We start from the raw sequence: 14309 nt of genomic DNA, 5'->3' as shown, positions 1-14309 counted from the left end.
GGGCGGTGACGGGGAGCGCGCGGCGGTCACGTGGGACGGCTCCCCCTGGGAGACGCCATTTTCCGGAGCGCCCCAGCGCGCTCTTAAAGGGGCCGCGCCCCGTGCTGAGGGGCAGCGGGTTCTGGGTCTGCTCCTGATTCCCGATCCTTGTTCCCGGTCCCCGGTTTAGAAGAACCGGTGGCTGAGGCTCTTCTGATCACCACAGCCGTGGGCGGAGCGTGCCGGGGCGGGACTGCACCGGGCCGGTGCGTGTGTGGGCCGAGGCCTCCTTCTAGGGCCGTCCTAACACCATCGGGTATCCTCGGCGTGTTTTTATTCTCTGTAATCACGAATATATTCCCTTTTTCCACAATTCAGTGCTGCGGTGAGTTTTAGAGGCGTAATATTTGCTGGTTCTGGTCGGCTGAGGGTAACTCGGGACCTGACTCTCCACAGCTGAGGTTTAACAGGTTTAAAATCAAATATCAAAACTATATCTGTGTTTATTCCTCAAGAGATACCCCGAGCCCTCAGTTTCAGACTTCTCTTTCCAACACACCTAGATGTTTAACTGAAATTAGGAATTGGAAATCCTGTGTCTTGTTTCTAAGCCTTGGAATAAGAAGCAACTCCTGTGTAAAAGTGATATCTGTAAATTATCTGCATTGTTTAGGGAAGTGTTGGGTTCAGCTGTGGAGAAATCTTATAAGGCACAAAAATATTAAAGAATGGTTATGATGTTTGGAAATCTAGAGAGGAAAATTAAGTAGCGTGAAGTTAATCGGGTTCTTCAGTTTGCATCAGGTTTTTACAAATGAACAGGAAAACAGCAACTTTTGAGACTGGGTGTGAGAACTTGACTTTTAAATGTGGCAGTTGATGCACTTCTTTGGGGTTTTTATTTAAAAAGTTTTATTTTAAAAATCAGCCAGAAAAGGAGCACAGGAAATGCCTTGCACTTGGGTGACAGCTGGATTTGCTACACATAAACTTTGAGGTCTGGAGGTTTAAATGTAATCCTTGTCCTAAGAGAACACAACTTTTTTTCCTGAAGAAAAATCTTCTGTAAGGTCATATCAGGGGTTCTGGGGGGGGGGCAGTGGCACTTCAGGTGATACTTCAGGTGTACAATGAGCTGAGCACCCTCAAAAGAATTACTTAGAAAATTAAAGTTAACCTAAAATATGGAAATTTAATTCATTTTACAGCTGTTTCCATCAGGTCTATATTTTATAATTTGTGAATGAATGGAATGGTTAGTGTACACAGGGAAGAAGAAACACAATTCCTCCCAGAAAAAGCCAAAGTCCATAATTCCCATAAGGAATATTTTCCCTTGGCTCTCCTGGCTGAACAAACATCACTCCATGGGTGTGGGATTGAACTCCCAACTTCCCCATCTCCCAGTTTCAAAAGAACTGAAAGGACTCGAATTTAGCACTGAGAGGAATCCTCCCTGCTCTGCACAGGTTGAATCACTCCGTGGGGATACCAGGAAGTGAGGGAGAATTCCTGGATCTTCTCCAGCACCAGGAGAGTTTCCTGTGGAGTCCTCAGCGATGGCAGCCGAGGACAGGGATTACAACCTGACTGAGGAGCAGAAAGCTGTGAAAGCCAAGTACCCCCCTCTCTGCAAAAAATATGAATGTGAGTATTTTTAATATTTTTTAGTATTATTGTCTCGCAGTGTGGGTGTGACAGTGCTGTTGTGAGGGCAAGGAAGGTAACAGGAAATACAGAAATGCGAAACAAATTTTCCTTCCTCATGCTTTTCTTGTTATAGGCACTGAAAAAAAACCCCAAAAAACGATGGAAATAAATTACTTAAGTCTAACCCTGAAAACTTTTCCTCTTCTGAGCCATTTTTCAACCTCTCTTGTAGGAAGAGACATTCAAAAGTGTGCTGGCCTTGTGTGTGGTGTTTTTACTTGACTTAAAGATGATTATCTCTACATTCCCCACCCCTGGAACATCTCCTAAGAGGATGTGGGTGGCAGCCCAAGGGCCAGCTTAAGGCAGGGGACCATTCCCTGCCTGTTTTCCATGTCACCAGTATCTGCCTGGATGGATTGTTTCTGTTATCTCTGCGAGAATTTATATTTTTAGGCTGTGTTCAGACCTTTCTTTGCTAGAAGTGCAGAAATACGGTGACAGATCACTGCAGCCATGCAGTTTCCATAACTGGAGGAAGTTTTATCCCTCTTCTGCATCTAAAGGAATTTGTTTGCTTTAGAGACCGTTGTTGAGAACCCTTTAATAGTGTGTGGTCTCTTTAAACAGCACCAGGACAATTTTTTCAGTTGAAGTCAGCATTTGTTTCACATCCCAACTTAATTCTGCTGGAATTTTGCATTTCTTTCATTCCTCTGAATAAATATAAATGAGGTTCATGTACAGCTGGATATATGTGATGTTAATCATGCTTCATGAGTAAAGTTTGTCTTCTATTTTATATTCCATCCTGTGTTTTAAATTCTTCTCTTTGCATAATAGCTGCTTTTGGGTGTGGACAGGTAGATTTTCCTCACTGAGCTAGAAATATTTGCAAATTTCATCCTTTGCATGAATAATTTTCAGTCCTGCAGACTTCAGCATAAACTCCTTACTCCTGGTGAAGGTTTCTTTTTATTGCAGTTAACTTGTGGAAGCCTGTTGGGCTACAAAAGCCAAACCCTGCACTGACATAATCACATTAAACAGGGCTTTTTTTGGCAGAAATAATCCAAAATTTCATCTGTGCTAAATTTTTCTAATATACTACAAAATAGACTGATCACATCTGCAGATGAATGCAAAAATGTTTTGTTAGAAAAGCAGATATTTGTGTTTGTTTTTTTTTTTTTAATCCTCATGTTATAAATACTTTTGGTGACATCATTCCTTTTCTTTTCACTTCCCCTCAGATTTGGATCACACAGCAGACGTGCAGTAAGTGTGGGCAGCTGGGATTTCTCAGGGTGACAAATTGATTATTTTTTACACTGCTTAAAGCCTGGAGTAACAGCCAAGGACAGTTTGCAGATGTAACACCTTGTGGAGCTCTGAAATGTCACTCAGTGGGTGCTTCGATGGTGTTCCTGTTTTTGGGACACCACAGAATTATGTTTGGTTTCTTTTTTAGTATTTCTATGGTGCCTCTGTTATTTGAAAATGTCTTTTGAAATCTCCTTTTAATCTCCCCCTTTTAAACAAAGTTCCTTCTGTGTAGTTTACTTTTATACACAACAATTAGCCACATTAGGAAAGAACTTTCTTGGTGGCTGGTAAAACATTTATTTTTCCAAGTTCTCTCATGAAACTCTTCTGACAAACTCCTAGAAAAACCAGGTGTTTTTTGCTCATTCACCTCCTCTGCCTGAATCCCCAAGTTCTGATTGCTCACCTGCATGTGACTTTGGGCTGTTTCTTCTTGTTGTGACCCAGTATTATATTCCAGTGATTATTCCATGTTTTTTTAGGCTCCATGCCTGGGGAGACACGTTGGAAGAAGCCTTTGAGCAGTGTGCCATGGCCATGTTTGGCTACATGACGGACACGAGCACCGTGGAACCCGTGGGTACAGTGGAGGTAGAGGCAGAAGGTGAGGTCAACACTTCTTCTGTGGAGAGTTATGAGAGGGAGAAAGGTACCAAAAATCTCAACCTTTACATGTAGCCTTAGTGCAGTTAATTAAAATATAATTAAGCATTGTTATCTGAATCTCCTGTACATCTGAGGTGCTCTTAAAAATGTTTTTGATGAGACAATCTCTGCTTCAACCACACAGGGCATGACCTGTTGTCTCTTCTCTTTCACTTCCTGGATGAGTGGCTGTATAAATTCAGTGCTGATGAGTTTTTTATACCCAGGGTAAGTGTTCTGCTTTCAGCTTTTTCCATTTGTAGGACAAAACTGTTCCCTGATAATCCCAGCTCTAAATGCAATGGTATTTTAGAGGAAAAAGGAACACAAAAAATACAAGGCCAGGCTGGATGGGGCTTGGGGTAAGCTGGGCTGGTGGAAGGTGTCTAAACAGTGGAAAATAACCTTTGTAAGTGGGGTTTACTGAGAAGTTCTGCCTGAAGGTTGAAGGTGTGATTGACACATTTCTCCTCCCTCTCTCTGCAGGAAGTGAAAGTGCTTCACATTGACCGAATGCAGTTCAAAATAAGATCAATTGGGTGAGCTTAAGTCATTGTCTGAAAACGGATTGTGGACTTTTCTTCCTTTCTTTGAGGCTTTAAGTGAAAATCTCACTGTTCTGTGCTCATCAGTGAAACTAATTATAGCATTTGGTAAATATTATTAAATTACAACACCTCTCTTCTATTTTTTTGCCTTTACAGGTGGGGAGAAGAGTTCTCTTTAGACAAACACCCACAGGTAGGCAGTGGTTCCTCTATCAAGCTTTTCTATTTTAGAAGGAAGAGGTGTGGTGTCCTTTAAGTCAGAGCTCTGAGTTCTGCAGAGATCAAAATATAAATGTGGTTGAAGTACCACTGAACTCAAGATCTCACTTCCTGCATGGTTTTGTGAATGTGTCCCTGAAACTGTTGGCCTGAGTGTGACATTTCCTCAGTACTAGCAAAACTCAACAAATTAACTCAATTGGCTTCCTTTTTGTGAGCTTAATAACACAGAAACTCAATCTATATTCAGAATTTATGTATTTGGATTTCACACTATTGGGACAGATTTTTGCTTAGTCAGTTTTTGCTTTTTTCTTCTTTTTTTTTCTTTTCCTAAAGAATTGTTAGAAGCAAAATCTGATGTCTTGACCTGTATCATTTTTAGCAAATGTTGATGGTCTGTCAGAGGTAAGAGAAGGAATTTGTGGTATTAAGAGGCAATAAAATAAGGGAAGAGTTTCCTTTTCACTATTTGGCTTGGTTATTAGTGTGGCAACTTCCTTATTCATCAGAACAAATGTAGTTACAGCTTCTTTGGAAAAAAAAAATGGATAGCTTTTGAGGAAGGTGATGAGAACTGGGGGTTCTGAACTGGTAAAAGGAATATAATTTAGAAAATTTATGGTTTGTGTCTCTTTCCTAGGGCACAGAAGTCAAAGCAATAACTTACTCAGCAATGCAGATCTGTGAAGATGAAAAGCCAGAAGTCTTTGTCATTATTGATATTTAAAGTAAGAGTGTGGTTGAGTGGATATTGGTCATCGTCTGGCAAAAACCCCCTGAAACTGTAATCCCTGTGGAAAAAATGAAGGAATTGGCCAGTTAAAATCAGAAATTGAACAGAGTAGTTGCAGGGAATGTCAGACTGTTTTCACTGAGAATAAGAAGAATTAATTGGGGTTTTGGGGGATATGGAGAAGGTGACGTTTGTACAGGTTGGAAGTCTCCCAGGAATGCTGGCAGTCAGCTTCTAAGGCTGATATGTGCTAGGAGCTGTATGAAATACAGAAATTGGTGGAGCTGATAACTAAAATACTCCATTTTTGCAGCGTGGCAGGAGATAATGTTCATCTAGATTGATTTCATTTGCATATTTCATGTTCTAGTTCTGATGATGATGAGCTGATGTTCCTCCTCCGTATTACATAAATCCAAAATAGCTGCAGTGGCTCAGATGTAATGTGGGGAAAAAAAATCTGAGTGTTTAAAATTAGACACCTAAAAAATAATGCCAATTAAACCAAAAAACCACCACATCTTTTAAACCACTTAAAAAAGAAGTCATGCCACCAGGTGGTGCTGAATTGCTGTAAATAAATTGCCACGTGAAATCTCAAAGCATGTGACTGTACCTGGAATCCTCTTATCACTTATGATAACTATGATAAGTTGGCAGTTTTGCTGCTGTGGTAGAAGGGAATGGAATGGGATGTCCCAAGTTCTCCCTGGGTTCACTCCCAACTGTATCTTGTGATAACTGAGTGTTTTTTTAAAAGGCATGGTTTGGATCAGCCTAATTGTTTTTTAAAAAGAACAATACAGACAATCCCTAAATGTCAGAGGATTATGGACTTGATTGAATCAAAATTAATAAAAAATAATAAAAAGTGTGTTTTTTTAAAAAAATCACAGGATGACAAATGTGCATTACCTGCTGTTTTAATTTAATTTAAACATGAGGAGCATAGGCCTGACCTGTTCTGTTAGCATAAATGCTCCAAGTGCCTCACTGTGTTGTCTCATTTTATAAAGTCATCTTAAACGGTTTTATTTCCATGTTGTAAAGACTGAGGGATAAAACCCCTCTTATTTTTTAAGCAAGCCTCAATGCCAAAATAAAACTTACATTGAAACAATGACTTTGTGAGTGATCTTGACCAGTCTATTCAGATACAAACAAATTACGCTAGTGTTTTGTTCCCCGCTAAGGTGACCAGATATTTTTTTATCAGTAAGAATTGCAACATGCAATGTTACAAAGTAAGAGTGATTTTGACAGCTTGGGGTTTCTTTCTTGTCCGGCAAAGCCCCAAAGGCAATGAGGGCATGGCCGCCATTGCAGCCCCTCAGAGGCCGCTTTGCATCATCATTGGCTGGCCCGGGTCATGTGACTGCGATCGGCCAATCGGGCGTCGAGTTGAGGTGGCTTGTGTTCTCCACAGCCTGAGGGGGCTGAGGGGAGGTGGGCAAGGGGACACTGAGGGACAGCAGTTGTGGGGACATTGACACTGAGGGTCAGCGGCTGTGGGGAGATGGGCACTGACTGAGGGTCAGCGGTTGTGGGGACACGGACACTGAGGGTCAGGAGTTGTGGGGACATGGACACTGAGGGTCAGCGGTTGTGGGGACACGGACACTGAGGGTCAGGAGTTGTGGGGACACGGACACTGAGGGTCGGGAGTTGTGGGGACATGGACACTGAGGGTCAGGAGTTGTGGGGACACGGACACTGAGGGGCAGCGGTTGTGGGGAGATGAGTTCTGGGGCTTAGGGACAGTGCTGGGCAGTTGAGCAGCATGTGGAGGCTGTGGGGAGATGAGGGGCTGGGGCTGTGAGGAGGTGGGCACAGGGGGCTGTGGGGAGGTGGGTGTAGGAGCTGAAAGCAGCCTTCCTTTAGCCCAGCTCTAGAATGTGACAAAATAAATTTATGTAGTTAAATTTTAACTTTGCAGACAAATGCTGAGATGCCCCAAGATCAGTCTTGGGCTATAGTAACACACTGAAGTGCTCTACTTACTGAAATGCTGACTGGAGCTTGCTAGGAAAACATTTGGAATTAATTAAGTAAGTGTTATTCATCTATTTTTTTTTTATCAATATTTATTAAGTACTTAATATAAAACAGGCCTTAAATTCACCTTGTTCCATTTGCACAGCTGTGGCAGTGGCAGGTTTCAGCTCACAGTGCTGCTCTCCCAGGGCTTTACAGGAGGTCACTGAGACGTAAAAGTGGGTCATTAAAAACTACCCTTAGACTGCACACCCTTCTGGGGGTGCCAGAGTACCCTGTTGATGTAGAAAGTTTAAGGATGGAGTGGTGAACTACTTAGAAAGACTTGCATTGGTGGTTATTAATGTACAAATCTCAAGGAGAACTGAAAAAGGCTGGAGACTGGGAGAGCATTAGGGAATTATTACAGAAGCTTGCCCCATTCTCACTTTTGCCAGGTTTAATGGCAGCTGTTGGAAGCAGAACCTGGATGTGGATCAATATGGCTGTTCTCAAATTCTCTGTGGGGAATTTCTGCTTTCTTGGCAGGAATGTCAGGCTACAGATGCTGCTAACAGGAAAGGAAACACAGCATCAAATGAGACATGAGACCAAACAGTGACTCTTTATCAGGAATACCCACTGGGAATGCCATTCTCTGCTCTCAGGCAGGTTTCTTCTATGCACTCCTTGAGCTTTTCTTCTTTAATCATTTAATAGTGAGCATTTTTAGTTTCTCTTCCAAGTGCAGGTTCTCTGATCCAAGTTACTGGGGAAATAAATATGACTAAAAGAGCTTAAGAGACTCCAGAACTACAAAGGTTGCTTACCTTGTGAGGGAAATTCTGCTTATAAAAAATGTTTCTATGCTGTCAAGCACCCTAAAATTATATGGGCAGGAGAGCCTTTTTAAAGTAATTCCATGATCTTAAGTCACAAATGTCCCACTGAAATTCAAGGGACTTGGCCTCTTTATTCCTAGAGTTAGATAGACAGGTTTAAGCAAATCTTGCATTGATCCTGGGGGAAGAAAAATGGAAAAAACCTGACAACTGTACTTCCAGTGATTGCACTTTTATTTCCTTGGAACCACGTTGGTGTATCTTTCTATAAAATTCACAGTACAAAAAAAAAAGGCAAACTCATACTACCCAAGTGCACTACAGACGCTCTGGTCACCTACTCTACTCTGGCTGTGGGAGTTCTTAAATCATGCTTTTCTCAACTATAAGAAGCTGTGAGTTCACTGAGAAAACAAAACTCTGGTAAAAAGGTTCTTCAGCATGAAGAACTCCACTTGTTTCCTTCACTCCTTTCTTAGGAAGTTTCTGATGTGTTATGTACAAATTAATTACAATATCAGCAAAAAAAAAAAAAAAGTGGTTTAACATTTCTCAGCTGTTCACCTCAGTAAGAGGTTTTCCAAAGCAAATTAGCAATATTTGGGTTTTAAATATCTGTATCATACAGAACCTTTGTAGAACTGTAAACTGGTTCACACTTTCACAATGAGCAGGAGCTCTGAGCAAGTCTTTGACGAAATATAAAACAATTCTCCTAAATAGTTTCCAGATATTAAGTGAGCAGATGAACTTTCCTCGTGGGTCCCTTCCATTCAGGCCATATTATGATCCTCAGTACTTTCTGGATCACATTTAGAAGCAATTACACTGTTCCATATCTGCAAAACAACTTGGTTTAGTCCAAATTTTGCTTCTCAGAACAGAATTTTAGCAATACTTCATTTATTAAAAGTAGTAAACCAGCATTACTTGGTAGGACACGAGTCATTTTATCTTGAACGCAACAATAACAAATACACAAACATCTACCTAAGATTTGGCTTCACCTTTTCCTTTACCTCATCTGGAATATCATCATTATTGTGTCTGACAACCAAATTACAGGGCTCCTCCTCCACTGTCTCTTCATCTGATTTCTGCTCCTCCTCCAAAGCCCATTTGGGGCGTTTGTTTCCCGTGGAGGAGACAGGAGAATGTTCAGATGCATTGAAATCCTTGGGGATGCTGTCGAAATTGGCTTCTGCCAAGCACTTGTGGCACAGTCTGTAGCGCCGTGTCCCTTGCTGCACCACGCAGCCTGTCAGCTCTGTGACGTGGCGTTTGCACTTCCTGCAGATCAGTTTGCCAGCCTGGTGTATCTGAAAGGATTTAAAATTTTGAAATTCAGCCTTCATCCATTTTTTTTTTTTTTTTAGACAACGAAAATCGCACTAAAATATTAAATTTTAAATAAATTCACCACGTTCAACAATGAATAATTCAAGTTGATGCGCTGCTTTTCTGGCGTTGGGTTTGGAGATGCCTACGCAGCTGCAGCGTGAGCTGCTTCACACTTCCACAATGTGCAGAAGAGCTCTGAGCAACTCACTGATGAAACAGAAACCAATTCTCCTAAACCCTGGTGTGTGGCAGCGGCCTCAGGGATGACAAAGAGTTACATTGTCCCACCCCAAACCCCTTGTGAAGGGTGGCCCAGGTGCTCTGATTGGGTTTGAGTCCCTGGGGGTTCTCCCTTGGTGTGCTTTTTCTGGTCCCTGACCCTGAACTCCACCCTCAAAGGTGGGGACCCTTGGGAGTTCTGTCCCTCAAAAACCCCTGCTGTGCCTCTGTTCGGAGCTTTCTGTTCTGGACCTGAGTTTGTTCCAATGCTGAATAAATGGTTCCATGAACCGGGAGCCCGTCTCGTTGGTGTTTGATGCTGGTCCCCAGAATCCTGCTGCTTCCCTGGACGAGATCCTGAGGTTGCTGACTGCAACCCTGGAGGGCTTTCCTACCGTTTGGAAGTGGTTGCGCAGGTGCTCCAGGCGGGTGAACCTCTTCCCACAGGCCTCGCAGGGGTAGGGCCTCTCCCCGGTGTGACACCGCAGGTGACGCTTCAGGTCCGCCCGGCGCTTCACGGTGTGGGTGCAGAACGGGCACTTGAAACGCATCCGGGGCAGGTCACCTGGCAGGGACAGGGCACACAACACAGTTTTCTTGCTGCTCTTTCACCAGTTTTCAGCTTAAAATACAGGACAGTTTGAGTTCTCTTTAAATGGGAGAAATCCCCAGTATTTGGGATATTTGGATGGTTATATAAGTATGTATTTTTATATATATATATAAAAATAAATAAATAAAAATAGATATATATAATTTTTACATTATATTATAATATTTATATTATATAATTTTATATAGAATATTTATATATTAAAAATAAACATTGATTATTTTCTAACTATTAAATATAATATTTATATATTTTATATATAATATCTATAATAATATATATAATATATACACACATATATACAGACATTATATATATACATATATATACATATATATGCATATATGTGTATATATGTATATTTGTGTGTATATTTATGTATATATGTATATTTATATATATTTATATATATAATGTATGTATATATTATAACAAATAATTATAAATGTTATATATATAAATAAATATATACAATCAAAATTATATATAAATATATAATGATACATAAAATACATTCTTTGGGGATATAGATTTATTATATTTTATATAAACATAAATATATATGTATATATAAAATGTATAAAATGTATAAAATGTAAGCTGGGGAAGAGATATAAATACATATAAAAATATAAATTATATAAATATATATGTATATGTGTATATATATATATGTATGTATGTATATATAAAATGTATAAAATGCAAGCCGGGGAAGAGATATAAATATATAAATATATAAAAATATATATATATATCTCCCCCAGGTAGCATTTTTATTCCTATTCAACATGTAAGTAACCACTTGATAGTGTTTTCTTACAACATTTTTTTGATATAAAAGTGATAAATATGCAGCTATTTATACATAGCTATCGTATCTGACTCTTCCACCAGGTAATGGTTCATAGCTTTGACATTTATAATCTCTGTGTGATATATAAAGATGTCTTTAGAATATGCAGTTATGATCTACAGATATGTTAATTTCCAAAGGAATGCACATGGGAATAAACCTGTCAGCTTTGTTCCACCCTCTCAGGCAGGTGATGTCAGAAGTTTGGGCTGGTTGGACCCCAAAATGCAACATCCCAGCAATGCCAGGACCTTTCAAGTGCAGGACTTAGACTGGGTTGAGGTTGAACACCTCTGTTATTGCCAGGTATTGGAGAAACTCAGTCCTCCAGGTCCCCAAGTCAACTCCAGCCTTTAAGGTTTCATTAAACTCCAATCGGGCCCAAATAATCAGGCATATTTTGGTTGAACTTCACCGAATACCTGGGTGAGTCCCATTCCAATTCCCATGCTCCATTCTGACTTCAAAATCTTAGTGTAAAATTGAGTAGATAAAATCACCTATAATTCCAGGCACTTTTTTGGTTTCCATGCAGCCATACAAATAACTTGCAAATCATCATCTGAATTCTCCTAAATAAAACCAAACTTTTCCAAGGTGTTTCTATTGTTTACCTTCATTCCAGCTACTCATTACCCCTAAAATAGTGGGCATTGAGGTGTACAGCTCTTCTGCCTTTAACTCCATGAACTCAGGAGTTCTGGAAAGTTCTTGTTCTAGCTGAGTAACTGACCACCTCTTGCGTATGGCCTCTGCTCTGGGATGATATCCAAAATCATCCTGATCCATGTTGTTCTCAGCATCAAACTCGGCCTCAAACTCGGCCTCCTCTCCCCCTCGGGAGATATGAGTGGAATCCGAGGCTGCGGCTCGCTCTGCCCTGTCCGATTTGCCCCCTCCCAGCTCCCGGCTCTGGGACAGCCCCAGGTGCTTGCGGCGCTTCCTCGCGGAGCCCGGTTTCCTGCCTCTTTTGGACAGCTGGGTGTCTGCCCGCTGCAGGATCACCTGTGAGGACAGGTAGCTGCTGTAACTGCTCCAGGAGTTCTCATTCCCGTTGGGTTTTTCGTCTGGGATGGAGTAGGAGCGCCGGGGATTGCTCTTGGCTTTCCTTCTGGAGCGATAAAGAGCTGGGCGGGCAGGGGTAGGTTCAGTGCTCGCACTTTTGGCTGAGAGGCTGAGGTAATGATCCTTTTCCTTTTCATTAATATCCAGTGAGGACTTAATGAAGGTCTTGCAGACATTGAGGATATCTGTCATCTGCAGATAGCTGGCGGCTGACATGACTTCGATGACATTCTGACCCGTTAAAGACAATATCCCTGAATACACAAAGTCCAGGATAACCATGAACGTCTCTGGAGAGAAAACCTCAAACGTGGCTATTGTTGGCTGACTCGTCTCCTTCGAGCTCTGGGAAAGGAGCATTTTGAAGTAGCCACTGCTGGCGAACAGCACATTGCGATGGGCTTTGAAGACCTTGCCCTCCACCAGGATGTTGCAGTCACAGAACAAGTCCTGCTTCCGCTGCTCGTTCAGCTGCTCCAGGAGATGAGACTGGTGGGAAGAAATCTCCATTCCAGGCAGGGAGAAAGAGGAAGGTTTGCTGTAAAGGAAAAAAACATCATCGTGACTATCTAAATCGATGATGCTGAATCCTAATTTAAAGAGATGAGCTCTCGTTTAAAAAAGCGCTATCACATTCCCAATGTACCTCCAATCTCCCTGCGGCTGCTACTCTGCATAACAAGAGAGAAGAAACTTAACAACTCCGAAAGAGGTGAAAACATGCCCCAGCGGGATTACTCCGTATCCCAAAAAACCGAAAATTATGTCCATCAAGCCATAATGGTTCTGAGACTCTGTAAGAGAACTTGGCCCACCCGCCGTGGGCAGAGCCGCGGCTGACGCGGGTCCGCGGTGGGCACAGCCTCTGCCCCGGCGCATCGGGGCCGCTCGAATGCGGCGGCAGCGCCCCGGGGCCGCCGCCCTCCCGGCCTGGGCCCCCCGGCATCGCCCGCGGCCGCCGTCACTCACCCGCCCGGCCGGCCGAATTGGCCGCTCGCTCCCCGGCAGCCCGGGACGCCCGACGGCGCCGGAACCGCTCCGCCAGCGCGACGGCTTCTCCCGGCCCCGCTCCCGCAGCGGAGACCGCAGCGCCCGCCAGCCCCGGCCGGCTGCGAGCTCCCCTCAGCCCTCACGGACCGCCTCAGACCGGGCGTGCCGCCCGCAGCCGCCCGCGGGAACGGAGCCGCGGCTGCCGCTCCGCCAGAGCCCCCCGTGTCCCCGCCCGGTGCCGGGCGCCCGTGGTTACCCCGGCTCCCGGTGCCGCTCCCGTCCTGCCGTCCGCGCCCCCTCCTCCGGCAGCGCCCCCGCCCGCCCCGCGCAGCCCCTTTGTGTCCGCACCCGGGGCTGCAAATGGCGCCCGCCGGGGACGCGGCAGCGCCGGCACCGAGCGGCACCGAGCGGCTCCGGGCGATACCGGGCGGCACCGAGCGGCTCCGGGCGGCACCGAGCGGCACCGAGCGGCTCCGGGCCACTCCGAGCGGCTCCGGGCGGCACCGAGGCACCCGCGGCCCCTGCGGAGCCCCGCGCCCTCCTCGCCGCCGCCCGCTTGCAGCCCCGACGCCCGCCCGGTCTTTCCCACCAGCGCAGAGCAGAACGGCCACTCACCGGCGGGGTGCTGCGGGCGGGAGCCGCCGAGCCGGGGGGAGCGGGCGGTGGCTGCGGGATCCCGGCCCCACCTCGGGGCTCGCCGTGCCTGGAGGCGCCGCGCCGCTGCTCCCGCAGCCCCGAGCCCTGCAAGCCCGAACGGGAGAGAAACAAAAGGTATTTGCTGACGTGGGCGTTGGACAGAGACGCCCGAGGGCTGGGGACACAATTAAAGGGGCAACGCACCGATTGCAGCCGCAGCCCAGCGCCTGCCTCGGCCCGAGCGCCCCGCGGCCGCCGCCGCTCGCCGCTCCCCTCACCCACATGCTGGCCCGGGGCCGCTGCCCTGCTCACACAAGGCTTTGTTGCCGCTACCTTTGTGTGTGTGGAGGGAAGGCTTCACCTGGACGGTGAACGACAGAGATCCGGAGGTCCGCGGTGTAGGATTAATATTAACTCGATATCGCAGCATTTTTTATAACGGGATTTTTTTTGTATTTAAACAATGAGGATAATCCCAAAGAGAAACGCGGCACGTAGGAGTGCAATACACAGATTGTCCTGTTTTCCCTTCTGGGTGGAAAATGGAATCAGGGTGCCTGATAGAAGACAAGGCACTTCCAAATTAGTGCCTGTTGGATGAGATTCTTTCAGTCTTATTCCTCGAGATCAGAGAATAATTTTGAGAAGGAAGCTCTGCAGTGATTGGTAC

General features: G+C 44.5%; 2 protein-coding genes and 1 long non-coding RNA gene across 9 annotated transcripts; 2 read left to right on the top strand and 1 right to left on the bottom strand.

Moving 5' to 3' along the window:
- The first annotated feature begins 21 nt into the window (after window positions 1-21).
- On the top strand, window positions 22-6223 carry TSLIG1 (tRNA splicing ligase complex subunit 1). Of its 3 annotated transcripts, none has more exons than XM_023941247.2 (8): window positions 22-364; window positions 1449-1626; window positions 2883-2907; window positions 3438-3559; window positions 3746-3828; window positions 4087-4139; window positions 4305-4341; window positions 5011-6223. In XM_023941247.2, exons 2-8 carry the CDS (start codon window positions 1539-1541, stop codon window positions 5095-5097), a joined length of 495 nt encoding a protein of 164 aa, XP_023797015.1. In that variant the 5' UTR covers window positions 22-364; window positions 1449-1538; the 3' UTR covers window positions 5098-6223. The 3 variants fall into 3 exon arrangements, with proteins under 3 accessions (XP_023797015.1, XP_023797017.1, XP_086719659.1); XM_023941249.2 differs by having other exon boundaries at window positions 25-245; XM_086863533.1 differs by having other exon boundaries at window positions 356-449.
- A 263-nt stretch (window positions 6224-6486) lies between these two features.
- LOC111939155 (uncharacterized) lies at window positions 6487-9775 on the top strand. Of its 2 annotated transcripts, none has more exons than XR_015279369.1 (3): window positions 6487-6549; window positions 7040-7151; window positions 7627-9775. It is a non-coding gene; the product is annotated as an uncharacterized LOC111939155 (long non-coding RNA). The 2 variants fall into 2 exon arrangements; XR_002869180.2 differs by having other exon boundaries at window positions 6542-6601; window positions 7627-9355.
- On the bottom strand, window positions 8136-13950 carry LOC111939144 (zinc finger and BTB domain-containing protein 8A-like). 4 transcript variants are annotated; one of them, XM_086863519.1, is made up of 4 exons: window positions 13619-13950; window positions 11563-12551; window positions 9875-10044; window positions 8136-9238 (listed from the first exon to the last, which is right to left on the bottom strand). In XM_086863519.1, the coding sequence occupies exons 1-4, from the start codon at window positions 13921-13923 to the stop codon at window positions 8906-8908; spliced, it is 1797 nt and encodes a 598-aa protein (XP_086719645.1). In that variant the 5' UTR covers window positions 13924-13950; the 3' UTR covers window positions 8136-8905. The 4 variants fall into 4 exon arrangements, with proteins under 4 accessions (XP_086719645.1, XP_086719649.1, XP_086719646.1 ...); XM_086863523.1 differs by lacking the exon at window positions 13619-13950 and adding an exon at window positions 13352-13419; XM_086863520.1 differs by lacking the exon at window positions 13619-13950 and adding an exon at window positions 13260-13355.
- Between the last annotated feature and the right edge of the window lie 359 nt (window positions 13951-14309).

The sequence above is a fragment of the Cyanistes caeruleus genome, chromosome 26 (assembly GCF_971803275.1).
Source record: "Cyanistes caeruleus chromosome 26, bCyaCae1.hap1.1, whole genome shotgun sequence".
Lineage (NCBI taxonomy): Eukaryota > Metazoa > Chordata > Aves > Passeriformes > Paridae > Cyanistes > Cyanistes caeruleus.
This window is presented reverse-complemented; position numbering and strand designations above follow the sequence as displayed.

Excerpts from the sequence above, each read along its gene's own strand:
- TSLIG1 (XM_023941247.2), top strand. The coding sequence starts at position 1,539 with ATGGCAGCCGAGGACAGGGATTACAACCTGACTGAGGAGCAGAAAGCT. Across the intron at positions 1,627-2,882 it reads TCTCTGCAAAAAATATGAAT|ATTTGGATCACACAGCAGAC; the intron begins GTGAGTATTTTT and ends ACTTCCCCTCAG. Across the intron at positions 4,140-4,304 it reads TTCAAAATAAGATCAATTGG|GTGGGGAGAAGAGTTCTCTT; the intron begins GTGAGCTTAAGT and ends TTGCCTTTACAG.
- LOC111939144 (XM_086863519.1), bottom strand. The coding sequence starts at position 13,923 with ATGTGGGTGAGGGGAGCGGCGAGCGGCGGCGGCCGCGGGGCGCTCGGG. Across the intron at positions 12,552-13,618 it reads CCGCCCGCAGCACCCCGCCG|CAAACCTTCCTCTTTCTCCC; the intron begins GTGAGTGGCCGT and ends TTTCCTTTACAG. Across the intron at positions 10,045-11,562 it reads AATGAGTAGCTGGAATGAAG|GTGACCTGCCCCGGATGCGT; the intron begins GTAAACAATAGA and ends TGTCCCTGCCAG.